Source organism: Helicoverpa armigera, chromosome 19, assembly GCF_030705265.1.
Source record: "Helicoverpa armigera isolate CAAS_96S chromosome 19, ASM3070526v1, whole genome shotgun sequence".
NCBI classification, from domain to species: domain Eukaryota; kingdom Metazoa; phylum Arthropoda; class Insecta; order Lepidoptera; family Noctuidae; genus Helicoverpa; species Helicoverpa armigera.
In genome coordinates, this window is record NC_087138.1 from 9,847,423 (window position 1) to 9,870,182 (window position 22,760).

The 22,760-nt window shown below is 36.5% G+C and overlaps 2 protein-coding genes across 2 annotated transcripts; one reads left to right on the forward strand and one right to left on the reverse strand.

Moving 5' to 3' along the window:
• Positions 1-278: 278 nt before the first annotated feature.
• Positions 279-1,226, reverse strand: LOC135118257 (uncharacterized). The gene has a single exon (XM_064039585.1). It carries the CDS (start codon positions 1,224-1,226, stop codon positions 279-281), a length of 948 nt encoding a protein of 315 aa, XP_063895655.1.
• A 6,133-nt stretch (positions 1,227-7,359) lies between these two features.
• On the forward strand, positions 7,360-8,403 carry LOC135118258 (uncharacterized). Its single transcript, XM_064039586.1, has one exon. It carries the CDS (start codon positions 7,360-7,362, stop codon positions 8,401-8,403), a length of 1,044 nt encoding a protein of 347 aa, XP_063895656.1.
• The last annotated feature ends 14,357 nt before the right edge of the window (positions 8,404-22,760 follow it).

Genomic DNA, 22,760 nt, shown 5'->3' on the forward strand with positions numbered 1-22,760 from the left:
TTATAATATTTTAATTGAGACGTGCCGAGGAGAGAGCAAATTGGCCGCGGCCATCTTGACATTTCTGCAGAAAGTTTTCTTGTCCAAACGAATCACGGCGTGTGCGTTGTCTATGCATAACTTCTGGTCTCAACATTGGCTCGCCCGACGGCGGCGTTCCGTCGCACGAACAATGATAATAAAGTTGACGATTGTTAGTGTGGTAACATACTCCCGGCCTTGAAAGCGTCAGGTTTCAACGTTGAATGACGCCTCTCTCCTTGGCTTGATTTGTAGTATTAATTGTCGGTTAGAGGAAGCGGGCAGATCTTGGAAAATGCCCGCCTTACTACGCCGTCTAGTTTGCGTATATCGGCAACACGAGATATACCGTCCTTCCCAGGGTAGGTTTTCAGTATTCTTCCTAAGCTCCACTTCAACGGTGGCAGATTGTCATCCTTAAGAAGGACAAGCGTGTTCTCTTTTAGGTCATTTTTATGTTCCTGCCACTTGCTCCTGGTCTGCAGCTCTGACACATATTCTTTAGACCAACGCCTCCAAAAGTGCTGCCGTATTTGCTCAACCCTCTGATATCGGGTGAGTCGGTGTTCAGGAACATCGTGGACGTCGGCAGGCACAGGCGCAGTCAGTGGACGGCCAACCAAAAAATGAGCAGGAGTAAGGGGGAGAAGGTCAAGAGGATCGGTGGACATGGGAGTCAGAGGACGTGAGTTTAAAATAGCTTCAATTTGCGTTAAAACCGTAGTGTACTCTTCAAACGTGAGATGTGCATTGCCAACTACACGACGGAGGTGATGCTTACAACTCTTAACGCCAGCTTCCCATAAGCCTCCAAAGTGGCTAGCATAAAATGGAATCATTTTAAATTTAATAGTCTGCGAAGTTGCGTATTCTTTAATATCATCAGAACAATCATTTAAGAATTTTGAAAATTCGTTCATTAAACCTACAAAGTTCTTGCCATTGTCAGAAAAGATCTCAATCGGTTTACCACGCCGCGAGATAAACCGCTTGAGAGCCAACATGTAAGCATCGGATGTGAGACCGCTTACAAGTTCCAGATGGACAGCACGCGTAACGAAGCATATAAATAAACAAATGTAGGATTTTTGAACCCTTGCTCCTCTACCCTTACGGTTCAACGTGAACACCGGCCCCGCATAATCCACGCCGCACCGTATAAATGGATAACCAGGGTCGAGACGTTCTTGAGGCAAATTACCCATGATCGGAGTAACCGTGGTCGCGCGTAAACGTGCACACTTCACGCATTTGTGCACTACACATTTTGCGAGATTGCGACCGGCGATCGGCCACCAAGATTCCCTTATTGTAAATAACAATAGCTGCGGCGCAGCATGCATGGTACGGAGATGTTCATGCCGAAAGAGGAGCACGGTAAACCAATGTTTTGCAGATAATAAAATTGGATGTTTTTTGTTAAAATTAAAATTTTCAGAATTTTGTATTCGTCCACCTACTCTTATCAAATTGTTTTTGTCAAGAAATAAATTTAACTTAAGCAATTGCGCATTTTTCTTTATAACCCTTTTGTTGCTAAGCGACTCGCAAACACCGGGAAAAGATTCTTGTTGACTCAATTTAGCCAAAGCAAGTTCCGCATATTCGAGCTCCGTGACGGTTAAAAAGCCCGTTCGCCTATTATTTCTATTGCGCGTATTATAAATAAATCGAAATAAATAAGCAGCAGAACGCTTCAATCTTAAATATTGAGAAAACTTGGAAAATGGAAATAAACTGTCATCAATTGACTGATTAACTATGTGACAAAGCACATTAGACTTTAACTCGGGCAACTCTGAGTCGCAATTTACGTTATTATTACTTGATATATTTTTTATTTCAAAGTCTATATTGTGTAAAAATTGTGGGCCGTCCCACCATAATGATGAAGAACTAAGTGTATCTAAGTATACTCCTCGCGACACTAAGTCCACAGGATTATCTTTGCCAGAGACATGTCTCCATGGGTGCTCCTTGGTTAGGTCATGGATCTCTGCCGTTCTATTCTGGACGTATGTTTTTAGTAAATTAGGAGGCATACCCAACCATCCTAGAACAACGGTGGAATCAGTCCAGAAAACGACATTATTGACTGTAGAACGTAGAGAGCCAATGACTTTGGAATATAATCGCGCTCCTAATAACGCGCCACACAACTCCAACCTAGGTATAGTTGTGGGTTTCGTAGGTGCGACCTTACCCTTAGCGCATAACAAGCGCACCGTAACGACAGATTCACTATTAATAGTGCGGACGTAAACACAGGCACCATACGCTACCTGCGAGGCGTCAGTAAATATATGTAGTTCAGTATGTATTGGGTCACAACACATAACATATCGCGGTATACGTAGATTGCCAAGCGAAGATAAGTTGCTAGTAAACCGGTTCCAGACATAAGCTACGTCACTAGGAACAGGTTCGTCCCAATCTAGTTTTAATAACCAACATTTTTGTAACAATGTCTTGGCTATTGTTATAAACGGGCTTATTAACCCCAACGGATCAAAAATCTGGGCTGCGTGCGATAAAATAATGCGTTTACTAATAATAATTGAGTCTGATTTTATTTGCGAATAGTAGTTCAATTCGTCTGACGCATTATTCCAACCAATACCTAAAGTTTTGTTCTGAGTGTTATCGCCAGTTGCGAGTCGCTTAGTAACATTCTGCACATCATTTGGGTTCGCGCGGTCAAAGTTAACCCATATACGTAAAATAAAACACGCAAATTTAAGTAAAATTGAAATTAAATCACCTTGAATGGCGGAACCAACCATCTGTATTTGATTTAAAGAAATACCTGAACTCGACACCATTCCGGCATCAAAAACGACACGCAATTTAGTAGTCGTAGCGTTTTCACGAAACACTCCGTGATGAGGTAAAAAATAATGCGGTGTACTATACGTTTGAACAAGACTCATGTGACCTAAGTCAATGTATTCGTGTATGAAATCACTATACATTTGTTTATACTTGGCATTACGTAGTAATTTCTTTTCTAACGAGTAAAACCGGTTTTCGGCCTGAGTACGAGTGTCGCCCAAGCAATCAGGCGAACGCTTGAATGGCACTCGCACACAGAAGCGCCCGTCAGCCAGTCGCTTTGTTGTTTTGGTAAAATGCTCTTCGCATGCGAGTTCCTCGTCGGTGCCGATATTATTATTATTCACGGTCACCTCCTCTATTTCCCAAAATTTGCGTAAAGATTTATCTAATGAACAATCATCATCAGATATTGATGACTGTGTAAAATTACATGAAACATTTTTAATAGGTGGATTATTTAAACATTTAATTGAACCAGACACGACCCAACCTAACTTTGTATTCTGAAGGTAAGGGCCGTTTATAAGTCGCATTTTACCTTCACAAATAACCTCCCAAAACAAATCCGCACCTATCAACATATCTATCTGTTGACTATCGTAAAACTTTGGATCAGCTAAAGTGATATTGTCCGGTATACTGAAATGATTTATATTCAAAGTTGTTGTAGGTAACTTTGATGATATTTGCGGGAGAATTAAACACTGAACACGCGAAGCGAAACTTCCATTTCGTGACCGAAACTCAATAGTACAGGATTGCGAACACTGTGTTATTAAGTTTCCGACACCATGTATATTTTGAGTGGACTGTATAATTTTAGGTTTTAATTTCTTTATGAAAAATTGCGAAACAAATGAACGTTCACTTCCGCTATCCAGTATAACGCGCGCTTTATGGTATTCACCTGATTGGCCACGTACATCGACAATGGCAGTTGATAATAAGACAACTTTAGTCACATTGTTACAGCCCGCCTGAATATTGTGTACTTGTAAGGAGTTACTATGTGTTATATTACTAGTGTCAAGCTCTGAATTGCTAACAGCTGATTGCTCACTAGATGTCATTGACCTTTATCCTTACAGTTAGCAACCTCACAAATTAATGAATTGTGTTTTTTGTCACACTTTCTACACGGACCAAAGACACAAGTACCTACAGAATGGCCGGAACGCATACAGTTTATACACAAATTCTTGTCTTTAATTATTTTTAATCTATCTTCCGCACTTAAATCAAGAAAACTTTGACAAGAATACAAAGGGTGTTTTTCATTACACATTAAACAATTTTTATAGAACTTTGTAGACTTAGATTGTGATTTATTGTTAGATTTATTAGTAACTACATTACAATGAACTTTAGATGTGGAAATATTATTTGTTTGTTTTTTATTTTCAAATCCACTGGTTGCATTTATTTTGCTATGTGATACTATGAGAGTCTCTAATATTTCAGCTTTATTCCTAAGAAACTGTAACAAATTTTCCAATTTAATTATTGACTTTGAATTATTACCAGTGTTTAAATTAATTCTATGTTCCTCCCAGTCACGCTCCGTGATGGGGTCTAATTTGGAAACTACAATATATATAATTAATGTATCCCTGTCGCTCGATTTTGCGAAGCAGCTGTTTGTTTTGCTCCACATCATTAAATAAAAATAATTGTGTTAAAAGTGACTAGAAGTGCTATAAAGTGGTCAAACATAAACACTAACATTGCTACTGTGATTGAGACTAAAATAAGGTGTATTTGAGTGTCTAATTTGATAAATTCTATCGAAATATTATCGATAAAAAATCGGTAAAAAAACTTTTAAGTTAAACGGTTTTATCTTATGTGCACTGAAAACTAGAAAATAAAAAAATAGTTACTTACCTGTCAACCTACGTAGGTGGTCCCGGTCATATTAGACTAAAATAAAAACGTGGGGCCCATTAACTATTGCTGTAGTACTCTCTTCTAGAGGTATAATAGGTGTGGATTGCATCGACTTACTATAATCGTAACTGGAGATTTTGACAATCAATAATCAGCCGTAGCTCATGATCTACCAAAGTATAAAGATATGCTTTGCCATAGGTAGGATTTCACAGGGCCCCACGTTTTATTTTAGTCTAATATGACCGGGACCACCTACGTAGGTTGACAGGTAAGTAACTATTTTTTATTTTCTAGTTTTCAGTGCACATAAGATAAAACCGTTTAACTTAAAAGTTTTTACCGATTTTTATTTTCTAGTTTTAGTATTTAATGAAAATGCCTACCGAATATTCCTCATTCTATCTAATTCATTTAGTGCATCATTATTACACGGTCTGTTACCTGACAATTTATTACAATCTAATTCATACATAGCCCTTCCAGATACTTTTTTTTTAACGACCCCAAAAATCATCACATGACCTCTCCTGCTGTGGGTCAGCAGCGGTGAGGGAGTGCCAGACTCTTGACTAAGAACCGTTTTGTTCCGTCGTAGGCCTTTAATGTACCAGGGCCGTGGTAACTCTTTCGAACAATCTCGCAGCCCAGGCAGGCCTTGGCCCTGTTGGGCCCCGCTGGAGTTACTGACAGTTTTCTACTTGTGAAGCCCTTTTATTTGATACCCATATTGGTGGGATTGATAAAAAATTGTTATCAGCCATTTGGTAGCGGCGGCCATCTTAGATTTCAATTTTGCATAGTAAATTGTATTCTACTTGTTGAGACCTTTCATTTGATACCCATGTTGATGGGATTTATAAAACCTAAGTTATCCGCCATTTTGTAGAGGCCGCCATCTTGGATTTTAATTTTATATAGTACGTTGTATTCTACTGGTTGAGAACTTTCATTTGATACCCATATTGATGGGATTGATAAAACCTACGTTATCCGCCATTTTGTAGCGGCCGCCATCTTGGATTTCAATTTTTTATAGTATATTGTATTCTGCTTGTTGAGCCCTTTCATTTGATACCCATATTGATGGGATTGATAAAATCTACGTTATCCGCCATTTTGTGCCGGCGGCCATATTGGATTTACAATGTTATTGATATTACTATATTGTATTGTCATCGGAATTAAAGGTGTATACAAAATTTCAGATTAATCGGTTGACAGGAAGAGGGTGAAATTTGAATTACTAAATTTGACCCAAGAAAAAAGAATGAATAAATAATAAAACAAACTGGGTGAGCTAAATAAAACCGTTTAAAAAATAGTTTCACCGTCAATTATTAACAAAAAGTGCGTCGTGGTTGAACGCGTAAGCGCCGCGAATCGCCTGGCGCTTACTACGTTTTTCTCGCGAGCTTGCGCCGACTGGCGTTGAACTGAGCCACAAAATACATAGGTACAGAAGTCAATCTCATGTATGTACTTCACTTTTCATGCCTAAACTCGGCGGTCGCGCTAGGGTTGTCAACTGTTTTATGCGCATAAAACTAACGTGGTAGTTGTACTCGTATCTAATTATTTGATGTATTGTTGAGAATAAAACAGGAAAAATGAAATATAAACCAATAATAATAAAATATTTAATGTGGCATACAAGAGGTTAATAAACACTTTCAACGGAAATTCGTTTGAACGAGATACCGTTTTTCAGAAACCGCAATTTATAATTTTGTTATTCATACATATATACTTACCCTACTCTTTACTTGTTAAAAGAAATATTTTTGTATGTAATGGATTGGTACAGTCCCTGATCTAAGCTTGTTTCTACCTACAGAAAACTTGATGTGCGAGTTTTATTTCGTCTACCTTACAACATAGTCTCGCCATGATCACAAAAATTATCAACTCCTACTAGCAATAATCTTTGAGGGTAGGTAGGCAGGTTCGCCTGGGTCGACACTAGCAAAACTTATTACGGCATTGGGCCAGAGGCCGCCGCCGGGGCGCTTACCTACCCACCTAACTGTACCTACCTACTGCGTTTATTAAACGAACCATCGAAATATGAGAAAATAAGTAGGTACATACTATAGGTAATACGACAGGCTAAAAAAACGACAATTCACTGTTTATTGTTGTATAAAACAACCGTCAACTTGTTCAATTATAATACGAATTTTGTTGCTCCATTATTACTTTTTCTTTTGTTATTAAAATTAAAAATATTACAGTCAAATTACAGTTAGGTAGGTATCACAACGCGTGCACATTTATCTACCTTTGTGTGACGCGCTTATCTCAAGAAAGCGGCAGCCGCGCTCGCACTGTTTTGAGTTGTTTTGAGACAGCGCGTCTGTGAACACGCACACATAGACACCTTTGTCTGCGTGACTCGAACGCGCTTTGTATGTAGATTGACTTCTGTACCTATGTATTTTGTGACTGAGCACCCGAGGGCCTTTTTTAGTGTGCGCCTTTTGGTACAAGAATAGTAAACAAACGCGAAGATCTTTATTAGTGTGCTGAATTACAAACCAACGAGCAACAAACAAAAACTGTAGAATAAAAAAACATTTCTATTTTCTTTACTACAACATTAAATTAAACATAATAATGTCTGCTACGTGGAGCTGTTGTAATGAAGATAAAGAGGAAGATTGTGCCACTTGCTGCCAATGTAAACATCTATTTCACCTCACTTGTCTGAAATCAACACATAAGCGAGCAGATCCTTCTGATTTCTTGGCACCGAATTGGCGTTGTTTCTTGTGTATGTCTGCAGCCCCAGCGAGATGTGCTGTTTCTGCAAACAATAAAACGTCTCGTTCCAAGAAACGGCTGGCCCTTTCCTCACCACCGTCTGCTAATTCAGATCCAGCAACCACGGAAGATATACGCACTATTGTCAGTGAAATTATCGAAGCCGAAACAGTCAAAATGCTTGCTGAATTAAAAAACACTATAAACTCCATGGTAACTTCGGAATTGAAGACAATCAAAGATGAAATACAAAGCATGAAGGAGTCTATGGCTTTCATTGGTAACGACTACGATGATATCAAGAAAGAACTTACGACATACTCAGCCTTAGCAAAGAATTTAGAAGCACAGAACGAGGATATGAAGAATACTATCTCCAATTTAACAGGTCGCCTGAACTCAATTGAACAGCATGCCAGGAGCAGCAATATTGAAATACAGTGCGTCCCAGAGTTTAAATCGGAAAATTTGGTGTCTGTAACTAAACAGTTGGGTTCCGTTATTGGTCATAATGTAGAAGAAAATCAGATACTACACTGTACCAGAGTTGCAAAGTTAAACCGAGATTCTGACCGTCCAAGATCTATTGTGGTTCAATTTTGTTCTCCCAGAGCTCGAGACGGTTACTTAGCGGCTGCAATTAACTATAATAAGAAGAGCGGAAAGGAAAAGTTAAATTCATCTCACTTGGGAATAGCGGGTGAGAAAAAACCAATCTTTATCACAGAACACCTATCACCGTCTAACAAGGCTCTTCATGCCGCTGCAAGAGTGAAAGCTAAAGCCCTCGGATATATGTTCGTTTGGGTGAGAGGCGGCCGTATTTTAATGCGTAAGGACAGCACTTCCGAGTATAAGGTTATCAAGGATAAGACTTGCCTTGAAAAACTCGTGTGAATGTTATTTGGCCTGTGCAACTTTCATGTTTTTTAGTTTAAGTCTTTAACAATGCTGAATATATTTTATCAGAATGTTAGGGGGTTACGTAGTAAAACACATAATTTTCTGACCTCTGTGAGCACAGCGAATTATGACTTAATAATATTGACGGAGACTTGGCTGAATAGCAATGTGTATACTAGTGAATTGTTTGATGATAGGTATATTGTGTACAGGAGGGATAGAGAGACTGCAACTTTTAGTCGCAAAAAAGACGGTGGGGGAGTATTGATTGCCGTATTAAAAAAATATAATTCTCAAAGATTATCGTGCAGAGAGAGCAATTGTGAAGATATTTGGATATCTATCGACCTAAACACTAATATACCGCACCGGATAGAATTATGTGCAGTTTATCTTCCTCCACCGATCACAAAATCAGTACTTGATTACTTCGTGGCAAATTGTAATAACTTTTTAGACAAATCAGATGCTTATGCTTGTGTCATTGGAGATTTCAACATTGCTAATATTGATTGGGTCGCAGTTAATAATTCTCTTGCAGTAAGCAACACATCTGCTCTTGGCGATGTGTTGACCGATTTTGTCGCTGTTAATAACTTCCAGCAATGTAACCATGTCACCAATGACAATGGCAGAATCCTAGATATTGTACTAACCAATATCCCATCTTGCAGTGTACAAAAAGCCATACCATTAAGTTCGATTGATCGTCATCACCCTGCTTTAGAAATACAGTTAACAAACATCAGAACAGTTAAACTAGAAGCTAACAAAAATAATGAACAGAGGGATTTCCATAAAACTGACTACGCACTTGTTAATGATCACTTAAATAGTATAAATTGGGACAAACAGTTTGGAAACTGTAAGAGTGTAGACGATATGGTTAAGATATTTTACAACGAATTGGAAACAACCATCAAGTCTTACGTGCCACTAATTCGTAAAAAAAATAATAAGTACCCGACTTGGTTCAGTGTAAAATTAATAAAAATGCTAAAGGAAAAAAATAAAGTTAGGATACGTTTTAAAAAGTATCATAACCCGCTAGACGCTTTATCATTCAAATTATTAGCTAAACGTTGTGATCTACTTTCTAAAGAATGTTATAAATGTTACATAGATAAAGTGGAAAATTCCATAAAGTTAAATCCAAAGTATTTTTGGACGTTTATAAAAAATAAACGTGCTCGTGAGAGTAATTACCCAGCTACCATTACTAACGGATTTACTGAATCGTCAGATGGCACCGAAATTTGCAATTTATTTGCAACCGCATATGCAGAGGTTTATAACAGCAACCTCAAACCCCTAGACACCGTTAATCAAGCACATACTCAATGTGTTATTACTCATGACAATTTTTCAAACATAAAGGTGGGTAACGAAGCGATATTAAAAAAACTAAGTCAGTTGGATACATCCAAAGGTGCGGGTCCTGACGGGATACCTCCAAATTTTATAGTAAAATGTGCACGAAGTCTTGTGGTTCCGCTGACGGCAATATTTAATAGATCTTTTAGCTCAGGACAATTTCCAAAAGCATGGAAGCTCGCTAAAGTGGTGCCCGTAATTAAAAGTGGTGATATTCATTTAGTTCAAAACTATAGACCGATTTCGATACTGTCCATCTTTGGTAAAGTCTTAGAATCCTTGCTCTGTCCTTATGTGCAGCGTTACTTTGAAAGATTCCTTAGTGAGGACCAACACGGGTTTGTTAAAGCTCGTTCGACATGTACAAATCTTGTTTCATATATAGAATTATTATCTGAAGCGGTGGACACTGGTATTCAGGTAGACGCTGTGTATACGGACTTCAGCAAGGCATTCGACAAAGTTTCCCATAAAATTCTAATAGAAAAGCTTTCCATGTACGGTGTTCATGGCGTACTTCTGAAGTGGTTCGAAACTTACCTGAGTGATCGAGAATTTTATGTTGTTATTAACGGTTTCCGCTCCGCCCGTTACGCTATTGCATCGGGTGTCCCGCAGGGGTCGCATCTGGGTCCTATTCTGTTCAATTTATTCATAAATGATATCACTACATGCTTCCAAAATACCACTCCTTTTTTATTTGCGGATGATATGAAAATTGTAAGGGCAGTGACATCCCCACGAGATGCTGCCTTATTGCAAGAGGATTTGGATAGACTATCCGAATGGTGTTCCCAAAACCAAATGCAGTTGAATTGTGAAAAGTGTGTGCACATCAAGTTTAGCCGGAAACTGCGTAACATTGATACAACATACATCATAGGTAACACCCCGCTAGCGGAAACCAACTGTATCAAAGATCTAGGTATTACATTAGACAGTAAGTTGACATTTGTACCACATATCGACGGAATTATAAAAAAAAGTCTACGCGCTTTAGGATTCGTGATTCGAAACAGCAAACTATTCCAGAAATCGGAAACGAAAATATTACTTTACTGCACTTTGGTACGCAGCGTTCTGGAATACTGCAGTACTGCCTGGCGTCCTCACTTTGCTGTTCATTCCCTTAGAATAGAGCGAGTACAAAAAAGATTTTTAAATTACCTCGGATTTTCAAAGGGAAAAAACATTAAAAGGAAGTCATATAACTATAAGTTAGAATTTTTCAAAATGAAGTCCCTCGAAAAACGGAGAGATACCCTAGACCTAAGGTTTATCTTCAAACTATTAAGGAATAAAATTGACTGCCCTAAACTCCTAAGTAAATTCTCCTTTCGAGTCCCACGTAGACTACCAAGGAAGCCGATTACTCCTTTAGTTCCCCCTTTCCGACGAACTAAGTTTGGTACTAACTCCCCTATTCCACGGATGTGTAAATTAGTTAATGCATATAGCGACCTCAATGATATCCACACAGAAACACTGGTAACATTTATCCGTAAAACTAACACAGTATAGGTTATATAATATAGTTTACTTTAGGTCTTTTTGAATTGTAAAATTAGTGTGCTTTGCAAAATAAAATGTGCATGTTGTGTTTATCTGTAATTGGATGTGCAGTAGAACTAAGATCCATTGTGTATTATTTTAAGTTTGTATTGCTGTAACGTCTGTTGATAAACCAAATAAATAAATAAATAAATAAATCCCAGTGCTCAGTTGGTTCACCTAATAGTTTTAATGCACGGAGATTTTTCAAAATATTGTCAATTAGTTTTCTTAATAACACCGGAGATTCTTTTGTTAATGCTTGAATTGTGAACATGGACTTTACATGATTGTGAACCAATTGCCTAGTATTATCAAACCTATTGATTAACAATTCCCATGCAATGTTATAATTGTCAGCGGAGAACTCCAATGATTCTATTACAGCTTTAGCGCTTCCTTTAAGTGCGGATTTCAGGTAGTGAAACTTTTGAATTTGTGTTATACTGCGACAGTTGTGAACTAGTGACAAAAATGTGTCCCTGAACTCTAGCCACTGCTCATAAGCTCCATCAAAGTTAGGAATTGTGATGGTTGGTAACTTTATTTTAGCAGTACTGTTACTCGGCAAATCTTGCAGAGATCCCTCATCAGAGCCTGCCATGCTTTTGACAAGGGCAAGAACCTTGTAGTATTCTTGCTCAAACTCTTCGCGCGATTCGAGCTGCATGTCAATTTCTGACTCAGAACATATATCTTCTATCTTACCTTGAACTTCATTAAAATCTAACAAGATATTTTGAGCACCTGTGACGCGTAATTTTAGCTCTTCTTGCTGTTGAAATGACAAGTTCACGTTTTGAAACGAAGATACATATTTTTTGAAATTAGTAAGCCGACATCATGTCGATGCACGCTTCTTTTTTAAATCTTTTAGCATTTTATCCATTTTATCTGATGATTCCATTTTAGCTTGATAAATAAATGTATTCGGTACTCACGGTTTCCAGCGGTTACTTAGCTAACAGGCGTTCCTTATGCGGGCGAGCTGAAGCGTATGCGCATCACCCCACACCGTGCAAGCTTGACATGCGAAAACTTTATAAACACAATGGAAGAAGAACCGAAAATCAGATTGGAAAAGGGATAGGACTTAAATGCAAAAGGAATAGGATAAGTTGGCACGTCTCACTTCGCAGCACACGTTACGCCAAGCCACCACACCACGTGCGTCCATACAACACTTTTCGTAAATATTGTTCTTTCGCGTACGATCCGACGAAGAAGGTCCACTTATTATGTTGCGACGGCGTTATGACTTGAACTTTTTTGGAAATCACTGCGATATTAAGCGTACTTACACATTTATAATATTTTAATTGAGACGTGCCGAGGAGAGAGCAAATTGGCCGCGGCCATCTTGACATTTCTGCAGAAAGTTTTCTTGTCCAAACGAATCACGGCGTGTGCGTTGTCTATGCATAACTTCTGGTCTCAACATTGGCTCGCCCGACGGCGGCGTTCCGTCGCACGAACAATGATAATAAAGTTGACGATTGTTAGTGTGGTAACAACGTTTAATAAATAAATACATAATACCTAGTGTAGGTACGTATTATATACACGTAATTTGTACTACGTTGACTCATAAATGAAAAATAGGTATTTCAAATTCAATCCTTTTGCCTCTATATGATTAATAATTTGACGCTAGCCTTTCATTTACAATTTAAATACAAGCACGTTTATTAATTAAATAATAAAAAATAAATTGACGCTTCCCGTCATCCAATTTAAATAAAACGAATCTAAATCCCTTTTTACGCTTTTAACGGAAATTATCAATTCAAATCAATTAAAAACAAACATTTATAGTACTGCTCACTGTCAACTTTTAGTCGGCCGATAGTTTGTTTTGGGCTCATAAATCAGTATTAAGATGAATGGTAGTAAATATATAACAACAATCAGGTATTCAGCTGGTATCAGACCAACTAAAAACTTTGACATGATTTTCTTAAACAAAAAAAAACAACATTCGGGCCGACTGTCGGCTGACTGTTTAGTATGCGGTATGAGGGTACTACAAACCCCTTTTTAACGATTTTAACGGAAATGATCAATTTAAATCAATTGAAAATAAACATTTAATCGTATCATCGAATGATATGCACACCAAGTGGGCTGTTTGATTTGTATCTACTAATTGAATTTAATTAAATCGAAACTCGCCCATAAATCGGACACGACGGTCTGGTCAATGAATAAACAAATCATGTTCTAGCAGATAGGACACTGTATTCAGTGGTGTTGGTACAAAACCTGCTTGATTGATGAAACCTAATTGGAGATTCCCCCAACTAAAGTCATTTCATTTTACAGGCTTTTATTTAGTTTCACCTGTCCCGTTGTCTGCAATCAAATCTTGCAACTTAAATTCATGTCATATTTGCTTTTCCTAGCGACTTTGCTCCTTTCCGCATACGGATAGCCTGATGATGATAAAACTACATTATGATTATGATAACACCCACAGATACACTGTTTTTCAGATTAAAGAAGTGAGATAGAAATATGAAAAACTTTGGACAAGGCCTTTGTCCAGCAGTGGAATAAATAAATAATATTTAATAGAGAAGCGATAAACTGAATACTGGACTCGTGTCTCAATTTCTGAGGGACCTGTCCCATTTACATAAGGCAATTGTAGAAACACTACACTAAAAGTGATGTCAAACAGACAGCACAAAATTCAAAACAAAACACTACATCGTAAAATGCACCAGAAGTCGCAATACCCATGAGATTCAACTGTAACCACTTTTAAAACGTCTGCAAAGTACGGGGGACTTTAGAGTTTTATAATATCTGCTACACGGGGACTATTCTAGCCACGTGCGAAGTATAAAAATTGACAAAGTTGGTCAAGCAGCTTGGGTCGTTTCACGGCGCGAATACTAAGCACCCATGAAACTACCAGTAGTTGTAGGTTTAAAATTCAACGCCCAGTCCCACTTTCAAGTAGTACCTTGAAAAATATTTTTCATTCCTTCATGCTATGAATTACGTTTTCATTTTCAGAAATTTTTCGCTGAAGGATAAGGATCTTTTATGCTAATTTGAAATGGGAGTGAAAAAAAATATATTTAATGCGTCAGCTATTTGGTATCTTCCATTTAATCAAATTATGTTGCTTTTTGCGTTGTATCTGTTCCCCAACGTTTTTTATACCCCCGACTTTTGGGGTAATTAAGTTGAGATGAAATCAGTCTGCTGTGATCTGTGTGGAAATAAACATAACAACCTAGGAGTTTCTTAACATTCAAGGACTTCATCTTCAAAATTACAAGACCTCTTATCATATCATACATCCAGTTATTTTCCAACTTCATATACAGAATACAAAATATTCATCGCAAAAACCAAAAGCACTCGACTATAACAAGATCCCAGTTTATTTTTGATTCAACGAAGCAATCTATTTGATTTATATAAGAAAAAAACACCAGCTATTTGGCCTCAGTCTGTCTTCGCGTACATAATACAGCTAATCTCGTAAATTGCAGAAGGGATTGTACAGTTATCTCAAGGACTATTTCTCTTGGGATGCTAAATAAATGTACAAAATTCACGGATTAAAAAACAAAGCTGGGAATGCCTTGATTTTTGATGAGATGCTTTACGTTTGGGTTTCTTTGTTTCCACCATTATGTATATTTGGTTATAAAGATCTCTGCGGTTTTGAGATAATGAAATTTTATTTAGTCTAAAAGGTTTTGAGGTGGTTAGAGTTAGTTTAGTCGCTTTGTTTTTAAACTTAATTCTGTGACTGACTTGACTGGTTTTATGCTGCAGTTACCTTTTTTTCAATTAGGTAATACTATTGGTACTAATACTTTTAACTAAAGTGATATATTGTTTTTAAATACGAATACTAAGAAACTTGACCTCTCTTCATATTATTCTTTGGTGTTAGTACAGAGTGATTTTATTTTTGGTGAACAATCAATTGTAGTTCGGTCGGTAGGCGGTTCATTTGGAGAATTATATCCATTCATTTGGTTTTGTTTTTAATTTAAATGAATGTACGTTTGTTCAAAATGATTTCTGGGTATTACGGTAATTTTCGTTGGTATTTAATGCTTTTATTAATTTTAATTACAGTACATGAAAAAGCAAGAATTTGCAATAACGAGTATATTTTAATTGTTTCTGTAACTGATACTTGGGAACTGCAAACGAATTAATTTAATTATGTACGTGATTCGATGGAAGTATTAATTTATATTTTATTTCCATTTATTTTGATTAAAAGTAGTTTTACTATTAATATGTAAGCAATTTTGTATTTCTGTAAGTACGTAGACTACATATTATACTTGTAGGTATTTAGCGCGGTGTTTCTTGGGTGTCAAGGGAAATAATAGTACCTACCCTACAGGGTTAAAATATATACCCCACGAAACCCGGAAAACTATTTTTTGAAATCTGTGCTATAGATAAAATCATTACATCATACATCCTGATACTTTACTTCTATCTATTTAGCCTTAAAATGGAAATAATATTTTTAAACCTGAATTTAAAAATACCATACGTAGATACATACTACATATACACAGTACATACGAGTACATATGTCAGAGTTCAACATTTACAATTAACAGCCTAAATATTTATACGCCACTAATTCCCAACAATTATGCGTAGCTAAATAACTGACAAAATAATAGTATTTACTCAAAGTATGCTGGTATTAAGCGCCAACATTTGTGCAAATATTTGCATTGGCTAATTACATTTGTAACACTCCAGTGATTCGATGGGTTTGGTCGCGTGTAACTATCCGAGCCATCCTTGTGTGTTTTGTGGGCTTATGTAGTTTGTAATATGTATTAAATAGTGTTTACTTATATCGGGTGTTTCGAACCCTTTTACATATACTTTATAGAATTCTATAACAAAGAGTAAAATATTTTACCTAATCCATTCGGTGGTTTAGCCATATGTTTCATTATGTATCATTTTTCGTTTCCATATATTACAAAATCATGTATAAAACAGAGATAAAATATAGTAGCATAGATTAATGTTTTTTGCAGTCAACAGCTATCATATTTCAAGGGAAAATACTGACGTATACGTCGTTTAGCACAAAGAAAAATTGAAAATACGCAACAATAAAAAAATACCATTAATGACTCAGTTAGTCAGTATTGACTGACTGACTGAGTCAGTACAAATCAGTTTCACATTTTTGACATAAGCATGGATAAGACTGCTCTTTATCATTTTATTAAGATCGACAGTATACACAAGATTGCAGATTAATATTGTAGAACAAATCTGTCTACCACGGACTACATGTAAACTAATAAGCAAGATAATTTCTTATTAGGGCCGGATATATTGGACCCAAAATACAAGTGGACCCGCGGGAAACACCCACATAAAACCTATTTATAAATCCTTTGAAATTACCCTTCCGATCTATCTAAATGAAAGGCTCATTCCTAACGCCTCAGGCTAAAAAAAGTTAGTGCAAACTCAAATTATTCTTCAAAGGTCTAAGTGATAAGAGTCCCTTTTTAAATTAACTGAACAGCGAAATAATTTGGTCGTTCCCGTTTTTTTTTCGAGTATTTTTTTATTCGCCATAATTCAAGTCGTAAATCAGAAGCGAAGTAGGAGTTACTGTGAGAAATTCTTAATTACGAAGCTCAAAAAGGCTCTTAAAATGGTCTCGTGGAATGTAATTTTTGCTTTTACGATGTCGTGTGTTTTCTTAAGGTTAGACGTGACTTGAAGACTCTTGATGATAGCTGTCTTATAGAATGATGGTTTGAAGTTATGGTACGGTAGTTGGCTTCAGTCTTTGGATGGGGGATGGTAATTGAAGTGTGCCTGAAATGTTACGTATTAGGTCCCAACCGTATTTAATTAAAAATGATAGATAGTATTCAATCCACTATTCATAGCTAAAGTTTAAATCAGAAAAGGAAATTGTTAGTAGGTATTTTTTTATATATTTATCGTAGGTTATGTATATACAATTATGTTTTTTAAAATAGTATATTTAACATACAATCTTCGTATTTTTATCATTGTCTGTGTAACCTAGACAACATGAAATCCCAAAAGATTTTTACGTTGTAAAATCAGTGTAAAACGTGTATCTTAGCCGTTTTATTGTGTCTGTGCGGCAATCGAATCAGGCTTCAATCTCCTACCGTCATTGAGTTAGTGCTTAAGGGGATGGCCAACAAGTGGTCGGCGGAGGGTTTTTATATGGTTTTACTATGTAGGATGAAGTCTGCACTACTTTTGGATGAAAGTGTTAAAAAAGTTGCTTCTTATATGTTATTTCTGGGTAAAAGTCCCGGCTATTATCTTTCATTGCTCCTCATCTAATCAATAGTAAGTCAAAGTTAAATGTTTTTATTTCAAATAGAACGTCACACTAGTTGCACGGTTCCAAAAAGTTGGTCTCATGGTAAAGAGACGGCAAGAATGTCTTCTTTAAAATTCTAGACTTGTAATTTTAGACATCGTTTTATAGCGCAAAATAACAGTCAATAATTTATCAAGCAACGAATAAAACATTTTTGTAATATTGAAAACATTTAGGCAGTGTATAATACATATACCAAGTGACATGAGTAACCTTGACCTCTTGCTACGCAACTGCTACGGCGTAGCCGACTACGGTGTAGCGGACTACGGTGTAGCATCGTAATTCCCAAAGGCGTAGCCATCACGACCTTGCTACCATAGAGCATGTAGTGAGCAAAATGTTAGGAATGTAAATGTTTTTTATTTATGTACTTTACTAGGTGTTTCGCGTACTTTTATCTATGTTCCTAAGGGATTCTCTACTTCCCGCACTTGGATAAATAGTGGCGTTTATTTTGTTCTGATTTAGTATGGTTATATTACTGTAAAGTTTTAGCGAAAAGGTTAAGTTTATACGCTACATCCATTCACAAATTCAAAATTTCACGTTTATAATATTAGAGTGATGTATGTATAACAGACAACAGAATACCACTTACGAAGAATTAATTATTGTTTTTGCCATACAGGGTTTTAGAAAGGCTTTATTTTTCCTTTGTTTTGTGCTCCTAAACAAAAACAGATTAATCCTGTCCTAAATCTGGGCAGCTGTCTCAAAACACTCCGTAATAAAGTGTAATATTTGGATTCAAGCAAGCATTCATAATCGGATTTCTTATTCTGATCCAACGAGATATATTTTGATAGTTGTTGTTGGCCTAGATTTTTTTATTTGGGTAGGATATTACTTTTGTGGGTAAACAATTTTGTGGAAGAAAGTAAAATATGGTTAGGTCTCATTACTTAGTATTAGAATAGTTTATACAAATGTTACCGTCATCTGCCTAGCTTTTAATCAACAAGGTTTGAATTGGATTCCAGTCTTACAGGATGCAGATCAAATCAAATCAAATCAAATCAAATCAAATCAAAACGTTTATTCGCGTTCGTGACGCACACACAAAAACTATGTTTTATGAGATATGTTACCTCAAACCTTATTGAACTATACTTTACTACCGGTAACACTAGTTGACATACTTTCTGTACTGGGATTCTATAAAACTCGATCAACAACTCGCATTTCACTTCGATTCGTAATGTCATTTCATACTTTAGGGGAGGTAGGGGAGGGATGGGCACTTTTTCACAATTTATTGCATAAAAAATCAGATTTTACAGATCATTATCAACTTTTATTGCCATTTCTTATATTCGGCTAGATATAATGAAAGAGCTTTCCTAAAAATTTATCAGTTAATTTTATCAGTTTTGACACAGAATTTTAGCTAAATATGATGTTTTAGTTATAATTTGTTATTGTAAGGAATTTGAGGCAGCTTTTAAGTATAAAATAAACAGAAATCTCTAAATTCGTGCTGTGAATATAATCTATGCTTACCCTACGAAAAAAAATACTGACAGCGCCAATTTGCCTTTCTTGCTGATTTTGAGGAAACCTTATATATTTTTTTACTACGGCCGGATTGTTCAGAGCTTCCACTACTTCATTTATGCAACGAGATGCAGACGGTTGCGATAAATAAGTTCTGATGTCCTCTTTAATAACCTTCTGGTAACCGCCACTAGCCAAGAATGATAAAGTAACATAGTATCTGTGAAACAATAAATCAATAAAAAATGTAATACCTACTTTATCTGGATTTAGTGAAAACAAAATTGAGACCAATTTGGTTATTTTCATGCTTAAGAGAATACCAATATTATAACTGAAGTACAGAGTCTTTTGAAAACATATCAGCTGGCGGGGAAACCACATAAAGGGAATACTCCTTATTAAGAACTAAGTGTTTTTCTTATTATTGTGTGCTTGATTACAATTTTTCAACTATAAACTGTGTCAATACTTACTTTTACACGAGTTGTAAGTCCTTTGCCTCGACGTTTTGTGGGCTTTATCAGGGCAGTAAATCAGACTCCAGTTGGTCAATTAGCTCCTTTGACAATCTATATATGCTCACATAGTCATCATCGCGAGTTAATAAAGATAAACTACGAATTCTAGCAGATTGTTGACGCTTTTCTAAATTATCTAAAGCATGAGCTTCTTCTAATAAAGATTTAAGCAAAAACATTCTAGCCATCGTTAAAGGTAGGCACTTAATCACTTTAAAACACTTAGAACTTTATTTAAACACTATTTTAAATATAATAGTCTCTAGATCAAGTTGGCAACGGTACCTGAAACAAGATTCTATAAAGGATTTTTCGCGCAGATTTATAACCTCACAAATTTTCACTGACGAAGAAGAGCAAAATTTACAAATTATATATTACATGGTATGTCCAAGCCTCCCTACCATAGGGAGCATTGGACACTTTTGACTTAGTTTATGAAAAAAAAATCGGTAAAAAAACTTTTAAGTTAAACGGTTTTATCTTATGTGCACTGAAAACTAGAAAATAAAAAATAGTTACTTACCTGTCAACCTACGTAGGTGGTCCCGGTCATATTAGACTAAAATAAAAACGTGGGGCCCATTAACTATTGCTGTAGTACTCTCTTCTAAAGGTATAATAGGTGTGGATTGCATCGACTTACTATAATTGTAACTGGAGATTTTGACAATCAATAATTAATAATAGAAAATACACATACCTTTCATTAGTTTTCTTTATAACGATCCGAAACCGCAACAAAATATTTAAGTACTTTTACGAGTGTTTGTTCTTGACAACTCACAGAAATGACAGATAGTCTATGGATGAACACCGTTACCAGTCGGTAACGTAAACTACCCAATAAAAAACAAAACTATGATCAGAAATCAGAATAAAAGGACCCCCTTTATTCTGATTTGATCATGTCTCCCAACTGCCCATCTCTCCCCTACCTCCCTATAGATAGACAGATTTTGACAGATCTGTCAAAATCTCGACTTTGATTTAGTTCAACTTGTCAACACGCTCGATAGTGTAGCGCTAGTGTAGTTTGACAATGTCAATCACGAAACTTTAAGGTAGAATTCCGTGGGTCGCGATTGTCGCAGCCGCGCGCGACAAAAGTCAACCTATGAAAATGTATGGCACCGCTGCCGAGGGCTGCGACAGTCGCGCGCGGACGACGAATTTCGTGAGCCGCTCGCGGCCGTACGCTTCTCAACATGGTCTAGCGCTTAATAACATCTATAGAATTTTAGTAAAACCAGAATTAAATTTTTGACAATGCCGCGAGCAGCTTACGAAATTCGTCGGCCGCGCACGACTGTCACGGGCCTCGACAACGGTGCCATACATTTTCATAGGTTGACTATTGTCGCGTCCACGGAATTCTACCTTTAGATCGAAGTCGAAGTGAGAGTGATGTCGAAGTGAGTTGTGATATTTTATAGAATCGACATGCTGGATTCTAAGTGCTCGTAACCACTACCAAAGATATACAAATGACAGACGGGACCACCAATTTAACCTGCCTTTCGAATCTCGATTAAGTCACATTACTCATCATCCTTCGAGCCTTTTTCCCAACTATATTGGGGTCGGTTTCCAGTCTAACCGGATTCAGCTGAGTACCAGTGCTTTACAAGAAGCGACTGCCTATCTGACCTCCTCAACCCAGTTACCCGGGCAACCCGATACCCCTTGGTTAGACTGGTGTCAGACTAAAGCTTTGGTTTCCTAGGAAAGCGGTGCCGTCATATGGCGGCCGTAATACAGCGGTGAATGACGTCACTAGAACGTTGTCTATGTAAACAAAATGTGGCGGTTTCCTAGAAGTAGGGTATAATTGGGGATTCTGGAATCATTTGTTCTCGCTTCGCTCGAACTGCATGATCCCAGAATCCCCAATTATTTTTATCGAGCGGTGACTAATCAGACCACCGACATTATGATTTATAACATAGATATTGTTGATCCAGATTGATCTATTTCAAGTGCAATGTGGCATCGTATACATAAATATACTAATAGGGTAGATATGATCCAACTCAGAACACAATGCAATAGCGCATATTCTAATATAGTAATTGTTTCAGACAGTTATTAATATAATATATTCCTTTCACAGCATTCAAATAAAAACATTGAGGAAAATGTATAGCATGTTGCATCCAAGGATCGTCGTAAATCTCCCAATCTTCTATAACACCTCCACATGAGAAACATGCTGCTTTATCATTTACACCGTTTCCAAAATAAAAAAATCCGGCTTCAGCCATTTCCATCACCAACCTTCTCCTTGAATTAGCCGTTGCCCAATAATGTCTAAACGAAATTTCACGCATTTTATACGTATTATAGATGTCATAACGAGGGCTACATTTATTTTGAGACATGGTCTGTTCACTCACTATATAGTTCTTCATACAGATACAGATAAAAATGAAATGATATCGTACTGCTGTAGCCAGCAATTTATAATGATTAACATTTGATGGGATTGGTAGGGATAGAACATTTGAAAATTAAACAAGCAAATATTTATTTAAAAAATTTATTATCTATACACCATTTATTTAAACATATTACATTTTTTAAAGCACATATTTTATTATGATAAATACAACTATAGACATCATGAGAATGTTCATATTTATTGTACAAGCTTAAAAAATTAGGACAACCTTCATCTTCTAAATTATTTATATTATTATTATTCAAAATATTTTTTAACCACAACACTTTTTCTAAACCTTTGGTGTAAACACTTTTATCTTTTAAAATATCTACAATCAAATTCTGATGATTTGAATAGGGTATAAATCCATCTCTCCAGTATATTTTTCTATTATGTTCAATCCAACTGACTTGTCGTTTTTCTGGTTTCGTCAAATCGTAAAATGGAAATGGCGGCTTAATTAAAAACACCTGAATTTTGTTATTCAATAATACAGCAAATTCTTTAATGATAAATTCATTTGTTTCTGTTTTAAAACCTTGAACATCTACGATGGCTGTCATGATAATCTGCG

Coding starts and splice junctions, on each gene's coding strand:
- LOC135118257 (XM_064039585.1), bottom strand. CDS start 1,226: ATGGGTAATTTGCCTCAAGAACGTCTCGACCCTGGTTATCCATTTATA.
- LOC135118258 (XM_064039586.1), top strand. CDS start 7,360: ATGTCTGCTACGTGGAGCTGTTGTAATGAAGATAAAGAGGAAGATTGT.